Here is a 15,754-nt window from a genome sequence, read left to right on the forward strand (position 1 = left end):
TGCTGGGGACAGGGTGCAGGATGAAGGGCACTGGATGGGGTGCAGGGAGCAGGATGAAGGGTGCTGGGGACACGGTGCAGGATGATGGGCACTGGATGGGGTGCAGGGAGCAGGATGAAGGGTGCTGGGTACAGGGTGCAGGATGAAGGGCACGGGATGGGGTGCAGGGAGCAGGATGAAGGGTGCTGGGGACAGGGTGCAGGATGAAGGGCACTGGATGGGGTGCAGGGAGCAGGATGAAGGGTGCTGGGTACAGGGTGCAGGATGAAGGGCACGGGATGGGGTGCAGGGAGCAGGATGAAGGGTGCTGGGTACAGGGTGCAGGATGAAGGGCACGGGATGGGGTGCAGGGAGCAGGATGAAGGGGCTGGGCTGAGGGATGCAGAGTGCAGCATGAAGGGTGCAGGTGGAGGGGTGCAAGCCAAAGGGTGCAGCATGAAGGGGTGCAGGGGGTGAGAGGGAAGACACGAGATCAAGGGTGCAGGAGACAGGGTGCAGGATGACGGGTGCAGGGTGAGGGATGCAGGGTGTAAGATGAAGGGTATGGGAGGCAGGATGGAGGGTGCAGGATGAAGGGTGCTGGATGTAGGGTGCCGGATGGAGGGTGCAAGATGAAGGGTGCAGGATGGAGGGTGCAGGATGAAGGGTGCAGGACAGAGGATGACAGATGAAGGGTGCCAGATGGAGGGTGCAGGATGAAGGGTGCAGGCTGGAGGGTGCTGGATGGAGGGTGCAGGATGGAGGGTGCTGGATGAAGGGTGCTGGATGGAGGGTGCTGGATGGAGGGTGCTGGATGAAGGGTGCTGGATGGAGGGTGCAGGATGGAGGGTGCAGGATGAAGGGTGCAGGCTGGAGGGTGCTGGATGGAGGGTGCTGGATGAAGGGTGCTGGATGGAGGGTGCTGGATGGAGGGTGCTGGATGAAGGGTGCTGGATGGAGGGTGCTGGATGGAGGGTGCTGGATGAAGGGTGCTGGATGGAGGGTGCTGGATGGAGGGTGCTGGATGAAGGGTGCTGGATGGAGGGTGCTGGATGGAGGGTGCTGGATGGAGGGTGCAGGATGAAGGGTGCTGGATGGAGGGTGCAGGATGAAGGGTGCTGGATGAAGGGTGCTGGTTGAAGGATGCTGGATGGAGGGTGCAGGACAGAGGATGCAAGATGAAGGGTGCAGGATGGAGGGTGCCGGATGGAGGGTGCAGGCTGGAGGTTGCAGATGCCATAGCGCGGGCTGCCAGCACCACCTCGTGGCCGAGAGGCGGCCCTGCCCGCTCCTCCCCGCTCCCCCCCGCTCCCCCCCGCTCCTCCCCGCTCCTCCCCGCTCCCCCCCGCTCCTCCCCGCTCCTCCCCGCTCCCCCCCGCTCCTCCCCGCTCCCCCCCGCTCCCCCCCGCTCCTCCCCGCTCCTCCCCGCTCCTCCCCGCTCCTCCCCGCTCCCCCCCGCTCCTCCCCGCTCCCCCCCGCTCCTCCCCGCTCCCCCCCGCTCCCCCCCGCTCCTCCCCGCTCCTCCCCGCTCCTCCCCGCTCCTCCCCGCTCCTCCCCGCTCCCCCCCGCTCCTCCCCGCTCCCCCCCGCTCCCCCCCGCTCCCCCCCGCTCCTCCCCGCTCCCCCCCGCTCCCCCCCCGCTCCCCCCCGCTCCCCCCCGCTCCCCTCTCCCCGCAGGCAGCCCCCGGTGGTCCCAGCGCACACAGCGAGCCTGGGCACGGTGCTGGGCTCCATCGCTGCTGCAGCGCAGGGCGGGCGAGGGGCACAGCTCTCCTGTCCCTGCTGCTGCTGTGGGGCAGGGACCCCCCTGCCAGAGGGTGCACCCACCCTGGGGCACAGCCCCCCCCAAAGGCTGCACCCCACCAGGATGTTCTCCCCCTCCCTGTGCGCTCTTGGGCACGGTGGGCACCCCACGTGCACCCCCCCACCCGTGGTGCATCCCACTGCAGGGCACACGCAGCCCCAGAAGGAGTTCTTGGGGTGCCACAGGCTGGCACTAGAGTTCAGGGCTCCAGGGCACTGTGCCCCAAAGTGATGCCACCCCTGCCTACACCAGTGGGACAAGCTGTGCCCTCACCCTGGTTAGGTCTGTGTTCTATCCCCCCCTCCCTCCACCTCCCCCACACCCAGGACACAGCAGGGAAGACCCCAGAAGGACAAAGCTGCCAGGTTTATTCCAAATGAGACTTTATTAACGAAGAAAGGCACTGGGGCCAGGCCAGCAGAGCCTGAGAGGAACCCAACCTGTGCTCCAGCGAGGACCAGGGACCTGTCCTCCTGTGGGGACAGCTGGGCAGCAGAGCCCTCAGGGAGCTGGGGCCACCGCAGAGGCTGGGGGGATGTGGTGGAACCTCTGCCTCCAGCCACGAATCCCCAAGATTCCTTTCCCTCCAGGCTGTTTGGGGAGGCAACACCAGCTGGATCCTGGTACACAGCTGATCCCCAGAGCCCCCCCAAAAAGGCACCACAGTCCCAGGGCACCAAGCAAGAAACAGCTGGTGAAAACCACACTCTCCCAAGGCAAGGCAGTGGTCTGCACTAGAAGAGCATAGGGAGGCACTAGACAGACATGGAGATGCTGAGAGCTTTGGAGGCACCCTCAGGTCCTTCTCAGCCCCTGCTGGTTTCCCCTGCTTGGCACTCCAGCCCTTTCAGATTAAAACCCAAGAGCTGCAAGAAGGCACAGCCCAGCAGAGCTGCTCCACCCGGGGCTGAGGTGGAGTTGGGGCATCCCCCAGCCTCGAGGGCCAAGGCTGTGGTGGGTCCAAGCCAGCAGTGGGATGCCCAGGGCCACCTCAGCTGAAGTCCCGGTCCGGCAGCACCAGTGGAGCCACCAACGTCCAGAGGTAGAGCAGGAGCCCGGCCCAGCTGGAGCTGATCTTCACCCACACGGCTGTCCAAGGGCTCGTCAGCACCTGCAGCCTCTCATCTGGCCTGAAACAGTGAACAAGCAGCAGCACCCATCACTGTGCTGCACTGGCAGGGTGGCACCTCCCTGCACGTCCTCAGCACGGCGGGCAGCAGCTGAGGGTCAGGGGGATGGAGGCTGTGAGCACCAAGCCACTGGTGCCATGCAGGGAGCGTGGAGGAGAGAGCAGAGGAGCCCTGCAGCCAGGCAGCACCCACAGCCCTCCCACCCCACACCCATGCAGCACCCCCCAGGGGACACAACCCCACCCTACAGCCTACAGCACCCCAAGGGTCTGGGTGCCACATCCCAGGGTATCTCAGGCTGCTGCTGAGGATGCTGCAGTAGGGACCTGGTGAGCCCAGGCACAAGTGCCACAGGCACCCTGTGCTTCCTGAAAGTAATTAAGGCTAATTAGAGCGTGCCTTAGGTGGGCTCACACCCAGATGCATCATCGCAGCCAACAGCTGTGTCCCAGGAGAAGGGGACATGAAGGGGGACAGCCCCCCGGTCCCCACAGGAGCTCTGCCCACCTGTACCAGTTGGTGAGGGTCATCATGATGTAGAGGGCAGCGAGGAGGAGGCAGAGGTGGAAGAAGGTGTAGTTGTAGGACACACCGTCCTGCTCGTTGTCCCAGGCACGGCGCAGCCCCCTCTCCACGGCTGCAGCTTCCCCGCCCGGCCCGGCCCCGCTCTCCTCCCTCAGCATCAGCTTGTTGACCTGTGGGTGGTCCGAGGAGCGGACGCTGCGGGCAGAGGGGTGGTGGGCTCAGGGCTGCCCCCAGCCCCAGCTCAGCCCTCTGTGCCCACCCGCCTTGGGATGCTCCGTGGGACTGTCACGGGCAGGGTATTTTGGGGGGATGCAGCTTGTGTATGGAGCGAGGGGCACACAGGCATCCTGCCTGGGAACCCAGGGATCTAGATGGCTTTGCAGGAGGAACTTCATGGCAAAAAGCCTGGGCCAAGCTGTGAGCTCCCCTCCAGCACTGCCTTGCCCCAAAAGCCACCCGACGCCTCTGCTCCAGGCAGACAGAGGGATGAGGCAGTCCCTGGGGACACAAGCCAAGTCCTCACCTGATGAAGAAGGTGCAGAGGATGAAGATTATCAGCCCCACGATGCTTGGAGCATCCCACCAGGTTGTCAGCGGCTGGGTGGCCATTGCTGAGCCGGTGCTGTTCCTCACCAGCAGTGTGGGGTTACAACTCTGGACTGGGACACACACACAGAGAAGGGGTTCAGCCCCCAGAGACCTGGGGGGGGGGCAAAGCACCCAGCCCAGCACGTGGTCCTGAGCCACGCACCCCCCTTCCAAACCTGAGGCTGCATCCTGCTTACCTGGTACATTAGCCAGGGCAGACCAGGTGATGTAGATGGTGTAGAGGGTGATGATGGAGGCCTGCAGCAGCCCCGAGTGCGGCTGAGCAGCCTGCAAACACAGCAGTGGGTGCTCAGGGATGGCCCCGTACCCACTGGGTGACCCCCCGGTGACACAGCCACTGGCCACCTCCTGGGTGCCTGCCACCCCCTCACCTGGATCTTCGGCAGGATGGACACGACAGAGATGCTGAGGCAGAGGATGAGGTTGATGCTGATGAGGACTTTGCCCTCCGTGCAGCCCTCAGGCTTGGTGTAGGACACGTAGAGCAGCACTATGGCCGCAATGGAGGTGGCATAGAAGGTGAAGGTGATGATGCAAAGGGCTGGGGGAGGAAGCGAAAAGGAAAGAGGCTGGAGCTGAGCCCTGAGTCCCCACCAGCCCAGGATGAGGTTCCTCATCCCAAAACCTTCTGTGGTGCCAGTCAGACTGACCTGCATACCAGCCCTTGGCGTTGCTCTGCTCAGCGTTGCGCAGCCACAGCTGGCTCCAGGAGTGGGCGAAGTCGATAAGGAGGATGAGCTGGATGAGGATGAAGAGGAAGGAGCCGACCACACCGAAGTAAAACCAGACTTGAGGAGAAGAGACAAAGCAGTTAGGAGCAGGGAAAATGGGAATGTGGCAGGGGCACGGGGCAGCAGGAGGTGGCATCTCCAGCCACCATCGGGTCATCCTGTGCTGGGGGCTAAGCCAGAGATGCCAAGGACGGCGGGGACAGCTCCTCACCTGAGGTGAAGGTGCCGTCGGGGATGTAGAAGGCCCCCACTGTGATGCCCACCAGCACCAGGAACTTGAAGAACCAGAAGCTGCGGGAGGAGAGAGGAGGCACGGTCAGCAAGTGGGAGGGCAGTGGGTTAGGGAGGGGGGGTGTGTCTGTCCCCACAGCAGTGTGCCCTGCCAGGGACGAGCGCTCACCCGTTCTGCAGGGCGGCTCGCGGGTCCCTGCTGCTGCGCACACCGCCCATCATCGCCGCCAAGAGGAAGAAGAAGGCGGCCATGGCGAAGCCCACGCGGTACACGGCTTTGTGGCCCAGGAAGCTGCTGCAGTCCACGTGGGTCTGGACCCCCAGGACCGACCCGCTGCCTTCACAGAAGCCGGGGAGCTGCAGTGGCAACGGGAGGGTGAGCGTCACCCTGGCATCCCGCACCCACCACAAGCCCTGGGGCCACTAAAGATGGGCCAGGCTGCTGCAGCGCTACCCGGCTGGGCTGTTTGGGGACTGTGGTGGGATGACACAGCTACAGCCACCCTGCAGCAGAAAGCTGGGATGAAACCACTATTTCACAGAAGCACAGGGACTCAGGGCATGTCAGGGGTTGGAAGGGACCTCGAAAGCTCCCCCAGTCCCACCCCCTGCCAGAGCAGGGTCACCCAGGCTAAATGACACAGGAACACATCCAGGTGGGGTCTGAATGTCTCCAGAGAAGGAGACTCCACAACCTCTCTGGGCAGCCTGTCCCAGGGCTCCAGCACCCTCACAGGAGAAAAGCTCCTCCTTTCATTCCCATGGAACTTCCTCTGCTCCAGCTCACACCCGCTGCCCCATGTCCCATCACTGGCCATCCCTGGGCAGAGCCTGGTTTCGGCCTCCTGACTCTCACCCTTTACCTATTTATAGACACTGATGAGGTCAGTAATCCCCTAAAAGCCCTGACTCAGCCTTTGCCCTCGCTCAGCCAGCAGCCCTCATCCCCCTGTGCCTGTGAGTCACTTGGGAGCTGAACCACCCAAAATGGGACGCAGGAAACTTTCCTGGGAGACATCTGGGAGGACTAGATAATGCATGAAATTACCCCACTGCCATTTCCCCTCTGTGGAAAACCAGGGTTAGTAACATCCTCTCCTGGTGAGATGCTGGGAAAAACAGGAACAGAAGCAACATTGTGCCCCAAAACCCCTCACCTTCTGGTTCAGCCCCACGAACCCACCACAAACTACATCTCTTCCACACTGCAGCCAAGCCCAGTGCCCTCTGAGAGTTCCCTACCTTGTGCAGCTCCTTCTCCACGCCAGGGATTATCATGATGCTGGAGACGAGAGTGCCGAGGAAGAGGAAGAAGGTGAAGAGGAGGCGGGAGACGGTGGAGTTCTTGGCCGAGGGGCAGCAGCCACAGAGCAGGCATGGTGCAGAGCCACAGAGACAGGACACCTGCAACAGGAGCATCCCTGTGTCAAGAGGGCTTGAAACCGACCCCAAAACATTCCCAGGTCAACCCAGGAATCCACACTGCACCAGCCAGCGTCACAACCCCACGGGACCTCATGGAAATGGCCCCAAATCCCCTCAGTAAGTTGCTGAAACCCCAAAGAGCCACAGGAAGGGGTTCACCTCAACAACCACCTGACTCAGAAAGTGGCACCAAGAGTCCTGGAGACACCCTCATCTTCTTGTGTGCTCCCAGCTAAGAGCCAGGCACCGCACAGCTGCCTGTTCTTTAAGGGAGGGAAGGGGGAAAGGGAGAGGAAACCCCAAGAAACTAAGACCTCGTGGGTTGGGATAAGGAGAGTTTACTGGAAGAGCAGAAAAATAGATAGAACAATAAGAACAGGACTTTATAGCATTATCAGTGAGCTGGATGATGGAATTGAGTGCACCCTCAGCAAGTTTGGGGATGACACCAGGCTGAGTGGTGTGGTTGACACCCCAGAAGGGCAGGAGCCATCCAGAGGGATCCTGACAGGCTGGAAAGGTGGGTGAACCTGATGAGGTTCAACACTGCCAAGGGTCAGGTGCTGTACTTGGGCCAGAGGAATCCCAGACACAGATACAGACTGGGAGAGGAGCTCCTGGAGAGTAGCCCTGCTGAGAAGGACCTGGGGGTTCTGGTGGGGGAGAAACTTCCCATGAGCAGCAGTGGCTCTGGCAGCTGGGAAGGGCGATGGGATCCTGGGCTCCATCAGCAGAGGGGTGGCAGCAGGGACAGGGAGGGGATTGTCCCTCTCTGCTCTGCCCTCCTGAGGCCCCAGCTGGAGTCCTGTGTCCAGAGCTGGGGCCCCAGTACAAGAAAGATGTGGGACTGGTGGAGAGGGGTCAGAGGAGCCACGGGGATGATCAGAGGGCTGGAGCAGCTCCCCTACGGAGAGAGGCTGAGGAAGCTGGGCTGGGTCAGCCTGGAGAAGAGAAGGCTGTGGGGGGACCTCATTGCAGCCTTCCAGTCCCTGAAGGGAGCAGAGGAACAGGAGGGGAATCAGCTTGTTAAAGGGTGGATAATGGCAGGACAAGGGGGATGGAGTGAAGCTGAAGGAGGGAAGGGTTAAATTAGATATTAGGGGGAAGTTCTTTCCAGAGAGAGTGGTGAGGGGCTGGAACAGGCTGCCCAGAGAGGGGGTGGGTGCCCTGTCCCTGGGGGTGTTCAAGGCCAGGTTGGATGGGGCCCTGGGCAGCCTTGTGTAGCTCCAGGCCTGGAGGTTGGTGTCCCTGCCTGTGGCAGGGGGTTGGAGCTCTGTGACCCTTGGGATCCATTCCAACCCAGACCAGGCTGTGATTCTATGACATGAGACCGGTGACACACAACGGGGTTTCTCACTGAACCACTCAGCTCAGGCTGTACAGCTCAGAGCCATCCTGAAACCAGATTGTCCCCAAAACTGTGCTTCCTGGAGCTGCCTGCTCCTCCCCCACCAGCCCCCTTTATGCTGAACATGACATAACTGGCATGGGATACCCCTTTGGGCCAATTCGGGTCACCTGTCCTGCCTCTGCTCCCTCCCTTCTCATCAGCAGGGAAATATGGACAACTGAAAAGCCCCTGACAGCTGGGCAACAGCTAGAAACATCCCTGTGTGATCAGCACTGCTCCCACCCCAACTCCCAAACACAACATTCCATCTGCTGCTAGAAAGACATTAACTCTATCCCAGACAAAACCAGGACACAGCATCAAGGGGAAACGTGTTCTGCCATCCTTCCCCCCTCCCCAAAGGCCATTTTACAGGTGGGGAGACTGAGGCATAGCATCCCTGAGAGCCCACAGTGGGTCCTGGCTTCCCAAATCCAGCACTGGGAGTGCTGCTGGGTGCTCCCTGGCTCTAGGGGTTCCCACTGTGCCCAAGCTGGGTGCAGAGTGGGGATCCAGGGAAACCCAACCCTATTCCCTAGCAAAACACTGGCTGGGGTTTCCTGCCCAAGGACTGTGCAGAATAAGGCTTCCAGGGAGGAATTGTTTTATTAAACTCTATTTTTAAATTTCCCTGGCTCCTGCAAGCCACTGCTGGAGGAGAACTGGGGAGATGCTGTTTGCTGCCCTGGGCTGGGCTGTGATGAGTTTTGCAGCTCTCATCTACACTGTTCCCATCAGCTCACCCAAGAATTTGGGCATTTACTGACTCATTTAATACCTAACCAGGTTTGGGAGTGCCCCAGTCATTTGCCTGGGAGGAAGAAGAGCTACAGAGGAGTTTGAACACCCATAACAGGTTTTAACACCCATGACAGGGCAGGAAATGCAGGAGGCTGCAGCCAGCCCTGACTGCAGAATCCCTGATCCAAACTGGGAGGATTTTCAGCCCCTTAAATTACCTGCACCAGCCCCAGGATCTCCCAGCTCACTGCCACATCCCCAAACTCCTGTTATCCCAAAAAGGGGTGACGTTGGGGAATAAACATGGCATTTTTCAGGCAAGAGAATGGAAGCAGCTTTTTGGGATGGTCCATCACTGCTGGGTCACTAATCCACTACACCATGGGAGCAGGAGGCCCCATGTCAAGTATCTGGGGAATAAACAGGGGAATAGGGTGTCTCTCCTCATGGCCAGAAGGGACAGGGAGGGGATTGTCCCTTTCTGCTCTGCCCTCCCCAGCTGGAGTCCTGTGCCCAGAGCTGGGGCCCCAGTACAAGGAAGATGTGGGACTGGTGGAGGGGGGTCAGAGGAGCCACGGGGATGATCAGAGGGCTGGAGCAGCTCCCCTATGGAGAGAGGCTGAGGGAGCTGGGCTGGGTCAGCCTGGAGAAGAGAAGGCTGTGGGGGGACCTCATTGCAGCCTTCCAGTCCCTGAAGGGAGCAGAGGAACAGGAGGGGAATCAGCTTGTTAAAGGGCAGAGACTGACAGGACAAGGGGGATGGAGTGAAGCTGGAGGGTTAAATTAGATATTAGGGGGAAGTTTTTTTCCAGAGAGAGTGGTGAGGAGCTGGAACAGGCTGCCCAGAGAGGGGGTGGGTGCCCCATCCCTGGGGGTGTTCAGGGCCAGGTTGGATGGGGCCCTGGGCAACCTTGTGTAGATCCAGGCCTGGAGGTTGGTGTCCCTGCCTGTGGCAGGGGGTTGGAGCTCTGTGACCCTTGGGGTCCCTTCCAACCCAGACCAGTCTGGGATTCTCTGATTCTCTGATTCTCTCAGGTTTGCACTGAAGATGCTGCACTGTCAGGAATTACTGAGGTTGGTCAGGGAAGCAAACCAGACATTTCACATGAAGGCAAAGTGGGCAGCAGTGTCCTCCCAGCTGCTGAGCCAGGAGCCAGCACTGACCCTTGCTGAAAGGAACATCTGGGGCAAAGTGCTGAATGCAGCCTCAAAGGACCCAAAAACTGAATTAAAACTAAATCCCCAACTGCCCATGCTGGGAGTGGGAACAGTGGGGGTGTTGGGACAGACAGCCCAAGCAATGCAACAGCAAAACACACCAAAGGTATGTTTATTCACCTAAAATAGGGACATTTCAGGCTCTTTCCTTTCCTTGAATGCCTCACACAAGCCAGCACAAGCCCACAGCCTCCCTGTCCCATGAGCTGGTCCAGGGAGCAAGGAGAAATGCCCAGGCAGGTGCTGGTGAGATTCCAGCTGCAGGGATTGCCCAGAGACCAACAGGAATGAAATATTTGGAGTTATTTCAGATCCTACCACTTCACTTTCCAAGTACTTTCCTCTAGCTCAAATACCTTCCCAAATCCACTGGTTTTCAAACTCACAGCGCTGGGTGTTTTAACTCCTGAATCAGAGTCTCTGTCTGTCTGTCTGGCTGTCTCTGGTCCTCAGCAAACTGCTTTCCCTCTACTTGCAAGCTAACTCCATTGATTTATTTTGCTTTCCATGCTTCACTTCCTCCCTTTGAACAGCTCTTCCTCTCCCACACTTCAGACACACCAGCCAGCCAGATGTACTTGCAGGCAGGAGAAGCACCCAGTTCTCTCCCACTATTAAGGGATGTGTGTTTATGATATGTGCTTCCTAATTATGCCCCAGCAATCAATATTAATTAAATATCACTTGTTATTGACTCAAATGGAATCACACACTGGTCTGGGTTGGAAGGGACCCCAAGGATCACAGAGCTCCAACCCCCTGCCACAGGCAGGGACACCAACCTCCAGGCCTGGAGCTACACAAGGCTGCCCAGGGTCCCATTCAACTTGGCCTTGAACACCCCCAGGGATGGGGCACCCACCCCCTCTCTGGGCAGCCTGAAATACACATTTCTCATTGCTAAAATTAGTGTGAAAACCAGCTGTGGTGCATCAAACCCCCAGCTCCCTCACCAGGGCTGCCCATGGATGCTCCTGAGCCATCACTTTGATGCCCCCAAATCACTAGAGGTGGCTTTTAATTTCGTTTTGAAACATAAAACCGATTATTTCTTTGAGGAAAATCCCCTCCTTTCTGATTTATTCCTCTTTACCCACCTGCCAGCCCCACGGACCAGAGGCTGCGCTGAGCAGAGGGTGCCCACGGGAGCCAGGGTAGGTGAGAGGAGCCTCCACATCCCACAGGGACCCTCATCCCACCTCTCCAGGACCTGCCCAAGGGATACCACTTCATGTTTGCAACTGGAAAGTATGGAAAACTGGCCTTCAATTAGAGATTGCTTCCTTTTGGGCTCATTAAATGCACCACCTGCACAGGAATGTGTTTCACATGCACCAATGACCCCCTATTTCCCCTCCAAATTAAAAAAAACCCAGGTAACAGCAATAAAAACCCCTTTTTTCTGCAGAATTCCTGCATTATTTGGCCTCAGCTAGCAAAGGGCCTTAGCACACCCTCAACATTAAGCACATCAATGCCTCCAGCTCCTCTCCTTCCCACCCCAGCTGAACTAAAAAGCACCAATCCCCAGATCACTGAAGCTGGGGTGGAAATTCGTGAGGTTTGTTGTTGTTCAGGAGGTTGCTGGATTTGTGGGTTCAGGCTCAGGCTCAAGCATCATGGAAGAACTGCAGGAGGCACAGTCTTGGGGATCCTGGTTTTCTTTGGAGGAGGAGGATGGGCTGTATGCAGGGCTGGGCTGAAGGAAACACTTGCTCCCTGTGCAACCTCCCAGCCTCCCAGTTGACCCTCTGGGAAAGGTGGAGGTGGATGAGGTAGTTTGTACAGTTTGGGAGCCCACAGTATCCCTGGAGCCTGCCAGGGGTTTATTTTCAAGGACAGTCCTTAGGTGGCCAAGCTCTGTGGCTCTATCTCAGGTCTTAGAGGCTCTTGCAACAGCCTGAGGTAACAGGGCACAACAGCCTCACCCCACAGACCTGCCTGGAGCCCTTTTTTCACAGCTCCTGATGTCCCTCTTGGGGATGGTTTTTCTCCAAAAAGCAAGTGGGTTAAGAGCAAGGAAAACCCCCCTAGATTAAGGCAGCACTGGCCACGCTCTGACACACCTCCTCTCCAAGAGCTGCAGAGGCACCCCTGAGTATGACCATGGCCCACAGCCAAAGAGCAGCATGGGAAAAGCCATCCAAGGGAAGTGGCTGCAGCATGAGGGTGGTGGAGAAGCATCGGTTTTCAGCTGCTGCAGGTGAAAGATTCATCACTCCAGTTGCACTGCCCACTTCCTCATGAAACCCAGCTCACAGGCAAGGGCTGCTGTGTCTCCCCTGCATGGAGACTTGGGAAAGCCTGGAGAAGCTCTGCCCACCCAGTCTAACACAGGGAAATGCAACAGCATGAACAGCAGTCAAACACAACCCCCACAACGGCACCACCCCAGCAGCACCCCAAAACCACCAGCCCAACTGCAGGAGTTTAGCCCCACCAACCCAACACCACATCTGCAAGCTGCCCTTGCCTTAGAACACCCAGAGATACAGAGACCAAGCCAAACAAAACTGGTCTTTTATCTCCTGCCCAGCAGGATCATCAGTACCAACCCCCCTGGACAAGCACAGGCGTGGGTGGCTCTCACGGCTGGCTGGTGGCTTCTCATCAGCAGGAGTGTGACAGTCCCCATGAGGAGCTCAGAGCATGCCAAGCCCCAAGGGTTTGCTTGGGCTTGGACAGGCTTCTGCTGGCAACCCCAGCCCTGTCCCCAGGAAGGCAGCTCACAGCAGCGGTGGGCAGAGCCTGGCCAATTGCTGGAGTCAGGGGAAGGGAAATTTGCCTTGTGTGGGGCAGCTTCAGTTGGGAACAGCTTGTAGGGTTTCAATGGGACAGTGCTGAGGAGGGGGCTTGGCCATGTGATGCTGCTTTGACTCAAATGACACAGGCTGATCAGAAGAAGTTAATTAGTTCAGGCTTTCTGGTTAAAAATGAAAATAAAATATACATACTTAGAGGAAGTTTGGGTTGGGTTTGGGTTGGGTTTGGGTTGGGTTTGGGTTGGGCTTCTTTCTTGCCTGCGCTGTGGTTTGTAAACTTAGAACTGAGCCAAACCACCCCTTTATCAACCTGCTCTGCTAGAAGGGACAGGAGAATTCAGCCTATACAGCAACGCTGCTGCCAGAATAGGGGGTTTTGGGGAAAAAAATCCAGAATTTGGCCAGAAAGTTGCCAGCCCTGGTCAGAATTAACTCTGGGCTTTCCTGATACCAGAATGGGTGCACCAGGAACGGTATGGGAGGTGTGATACAGACACGCCCTGCAGACCGCTCTCCATCCCGTCCTGCGTTGCAAACTCTCCTGTTTGTGAAACCTCCACCTCTCCTGAGGTCAGGAGGTGAAACCGGCCCCGTTCCCAGGCCAGCGGCTGCCGGGTTGGTTTCACAGCCCTGCCTGGGCCCTGTGCCCGCAGGTGAGGCAGCGCCAGGAACCAGCGCCCGGCTGGACACACCCTGTGTCACCGGGCACGGCACCGTGACAGACACAGCCTGTGTCACCGGGCACGGCACCGTGACAGGCACAGCCTGTGTCACCGGGCACGGCACCGTGACCAGCACAGCCTGTGTCACCGGGCACGGCAGCGTGACCGGCACACCCTGTGTCACCGGGCACGGCACCGTGACCGGCACAGCCTGTGTCACCAGGCACGGCACCGTGACAGGCACAGCCTGTGTCACCGGGCACGGCACCCTGACAGGCACAGCCTGTGTCACCGGGCACAGCACCGTGACCGGCACAGCCTGTGTCACCGGGCACAGCACCGTGACAGGCACACCCTGTGTCACCGGGCACAGCACCGTGACAGGCACAGCCTGTGTCACCGGGCATGGCACCGTGACCGGCACAGCCTGCGTCACCGGGCACGGCACCGTGACCGGCACACCCTGCGTCACCGGGCACGGCACCGTGACAGACACAGCCTGTGTCACCGGGCACGGCACCGTGACAGGCACAGCCTGTGTCACCGGGCACGGCACTGTGACAGGCACAGCCTGTGTCACCGGGCACGGCACCCTGACAGGCACAGCCTGTGTCACCGGGCACGGCACCGTGACCGGCACAGCCTGTGTCACCGGGCACGGCACCCTGACAGGCACACCCTGCGTCACCGGGCACGGCACCCTGACCGGCACAGCCTGTGTCACCGGGCACAGCACCCTGACAGGCACAGCCTGTGTCACCGGGCACGGCACCCTGACAGGCACAGCCTGTGTCACCGGGCACGGCACCGTGACAGGCACAGCCTGCGTCACCGGGCACGGCACCGTGACAGGCACAGCCTGTGTCACCGGGCACGGCACCCTGAATCACACCCCCTGAGCCCTGGCACCCCACACAGGGCTCTCCCACTCACAGACCTCCACCTACGGTCCCGGCTCCTTGTCTCACTCCACCCCTCCAGCCCCCGATTTGGGGCTCAGCAGTGAGAACCCAGGCAGGGCCCTGGCACCTCAGCATCGCGTGGGCGCGGCAGGAGCGGACCCCACAGTGTCTCAGGGCAGGGGCCTGGGGCACCCCGCTGCCACAGGAGTAGCAGGGCATCACCCCTCTGGCTCCCCACACCCCCAAGTGCACTGGGGTGCACCACCCCTGGCACCCTCAGCCTCCACGTTGCCCCCCAACCAGGGCCTCAGGACCCCCACAGCTGCCTGCGGGGAGCTCTCGGGATGCCCCCGGGATGCCCCCACCGCCCCGGGATGCCCCCGCACCCCCCAGGCACAGAGCGGTGCATCCCCTGCAACACCCCGTGTCTCCTCCGCCCCCCCGCGCTGCGGCAGGCCCGGCTCTGCCCTGCTCCCCCCCTCGGGTGCACCGGGGGACATGCCCGGGGTGCCCCCAGCCCTCCCCGGGTCTCTCCTGGACCCTCCTCCGGATCCCAGCAGCAGACACACCGCCCCCCCCCCCCCCCGGGCCGCGCCCGCCGCTGCGGCACTCGGAGCCGGCGCCGCCCCGCTCCGGTCCCCCCGTCTCCCCTCCCGGTCCCCGCCAGCTCCCGTCCCTCTTCCCTCCCGCTCCCGTCCCGGTGCCGAGGCCGGGGGGGTCACTCACGCAGCTGAGCAGGGAGCAGACACCGAGACAGGCCCCCATGGTGCTGCCCCGGCCGCCGCCGCCGCCTTCCCGCTCCCCGCCGCCGCCGCGCTGGCTCCGCCCGGGCCGGCCGCACCTCCCCTGGGGCGGCCCCTGCGGCTGCGGGGCGGGGGAAGCAGCGCCGGGCGAGCTCGGGCCGGGCCGCAGCGAGAGCCCCTCACCGCCCCGGGCCCCGCCCCGCCGTGTGCCGCCGAGGGACCCCACGGGCAGCGTGAGCCCGGCCCGGAGCGGGGCTCTGGGGTGTCCTTGGGGCCGGGGGAAACGGCCAGGCCCCGCTGCCGGGGCTGTCAGAGCCGCCCCCGGGAAGGGGTTGGCTCATCTGAAGGCAGCTCGGGATCCCGAGGGGTGTTTTGGGGTGTTCGCTGGGTCCCCTTGGAAAGGTCCCAGGGCTGTGGGTCCCCAGAGCAGCTGGCGATGCTGCGGGGCTGGTGTCACCAGCGCTCAGCTCCAGGGGGGTTCAGAGCAGCCCTGTGACTTCTCTTGGCTGAAACGCTGCTTGTGCAGCCAGATGTGGCCTCGCCGAGAGCTGCTGTGGGGACACAGGGGCTCAGCGGCTGCCTTCAGGGCCCAGGAAGAGCTGGGGCACTCCTGGGCATCAGGTCCTACAAGCCACCAGCTTCACCACAGGTACCAGGTCCAGGACATGCACTGGCTGCAGCACACCACGAGCTCCAGCACACCACGAGCTCCAGCACACCACGAGCTCCAGCACACTCCCAGCTCCAGCACACCACGAGCTCCAGCACACTCCCAGCTCCAGCACACTCCCAGCTCCAGCACACCACGAGCTCCAGCACACCACAAGCTCCAGCACACCACGAGCTCCAGCACACCACGAGCTCCAGCACACCACGAGCTCCAGCACACTCCCAGCTCCAGCA

General features: G+C 60.7%; 1 protein-coding gene across 1 annotated transcript; it reads right to left on the reverse strand.

Annotated features, from left to right (window-relative positions):
- Positions 1–2,176: 2,176 nt before the first annotated feature.
- Positions 2,177–14,911, reverse strand: LOC311200153 (serine incorporator 2-like). Its single transcript, XM_084274334.1, has 10 exons — positions 14,835–14,911; positions 6,251–6,412; positions 5,178–5,365; positions 4,989–5,068; positions 4,697–4,834; positions 4,418–4,587; positions 4,223–4,313; positions 3,961–4,096; positions 3,420–3,632; positions 2,177–2,912 (listed from the first exon to the last, which is right to left on the reverse strand). The coding sequence occupies exons 1-10, from the start codon at positions 14,871–14,873 to the stop codon at positions 2,774–2,776; spliced, it is 1,356 nt and encodes a 451-aa protein (XP_084130460.1). The 5' UTR covers positions 14,874–14,911; the 3' UTR covers positions 2,177–2,773.
- Between the last annotated feature and the right edge of the window lie 843 nt (positions 14,912–15,754).

This window comes from Gallinula chloropus (genome assembly GCF_964237585.1).
Source record: "Gallinula chloropus genome assembly, chromosome: 22".
Lineage (NCBI taxonomy): Eukaryota > Metazoa > Chordata > Aves > Gruiformes > Rallidae > Gallinula > Gallinula chloropus.

Excerpts from the sequence above, each read along its gene's own strand:
- LOC311200153 (XM_084274334.1), bottom strand. The coding sequence starts at position 14,873 with ATGGGGGCCTGTCTCGGTGTCTGCTCCCTGCTCAGCTGC. Across the intron at positions 4,835-4,988 it reads CGACGGCACCTTCACCTCAG|TCTGGTTTTACTTCGGTGTG; the intron begins GTGAGGAGCTGT and ends CTTCTCCTCAAG. Across the intron at positions 4,314-4,417 it reads CCATCCTGCCGAAGATCCAG|GCTGCTCAGCCGCACTCGGG; the intron begins GTGAGGGGGTGG and ends CTGTGTTTGCAG.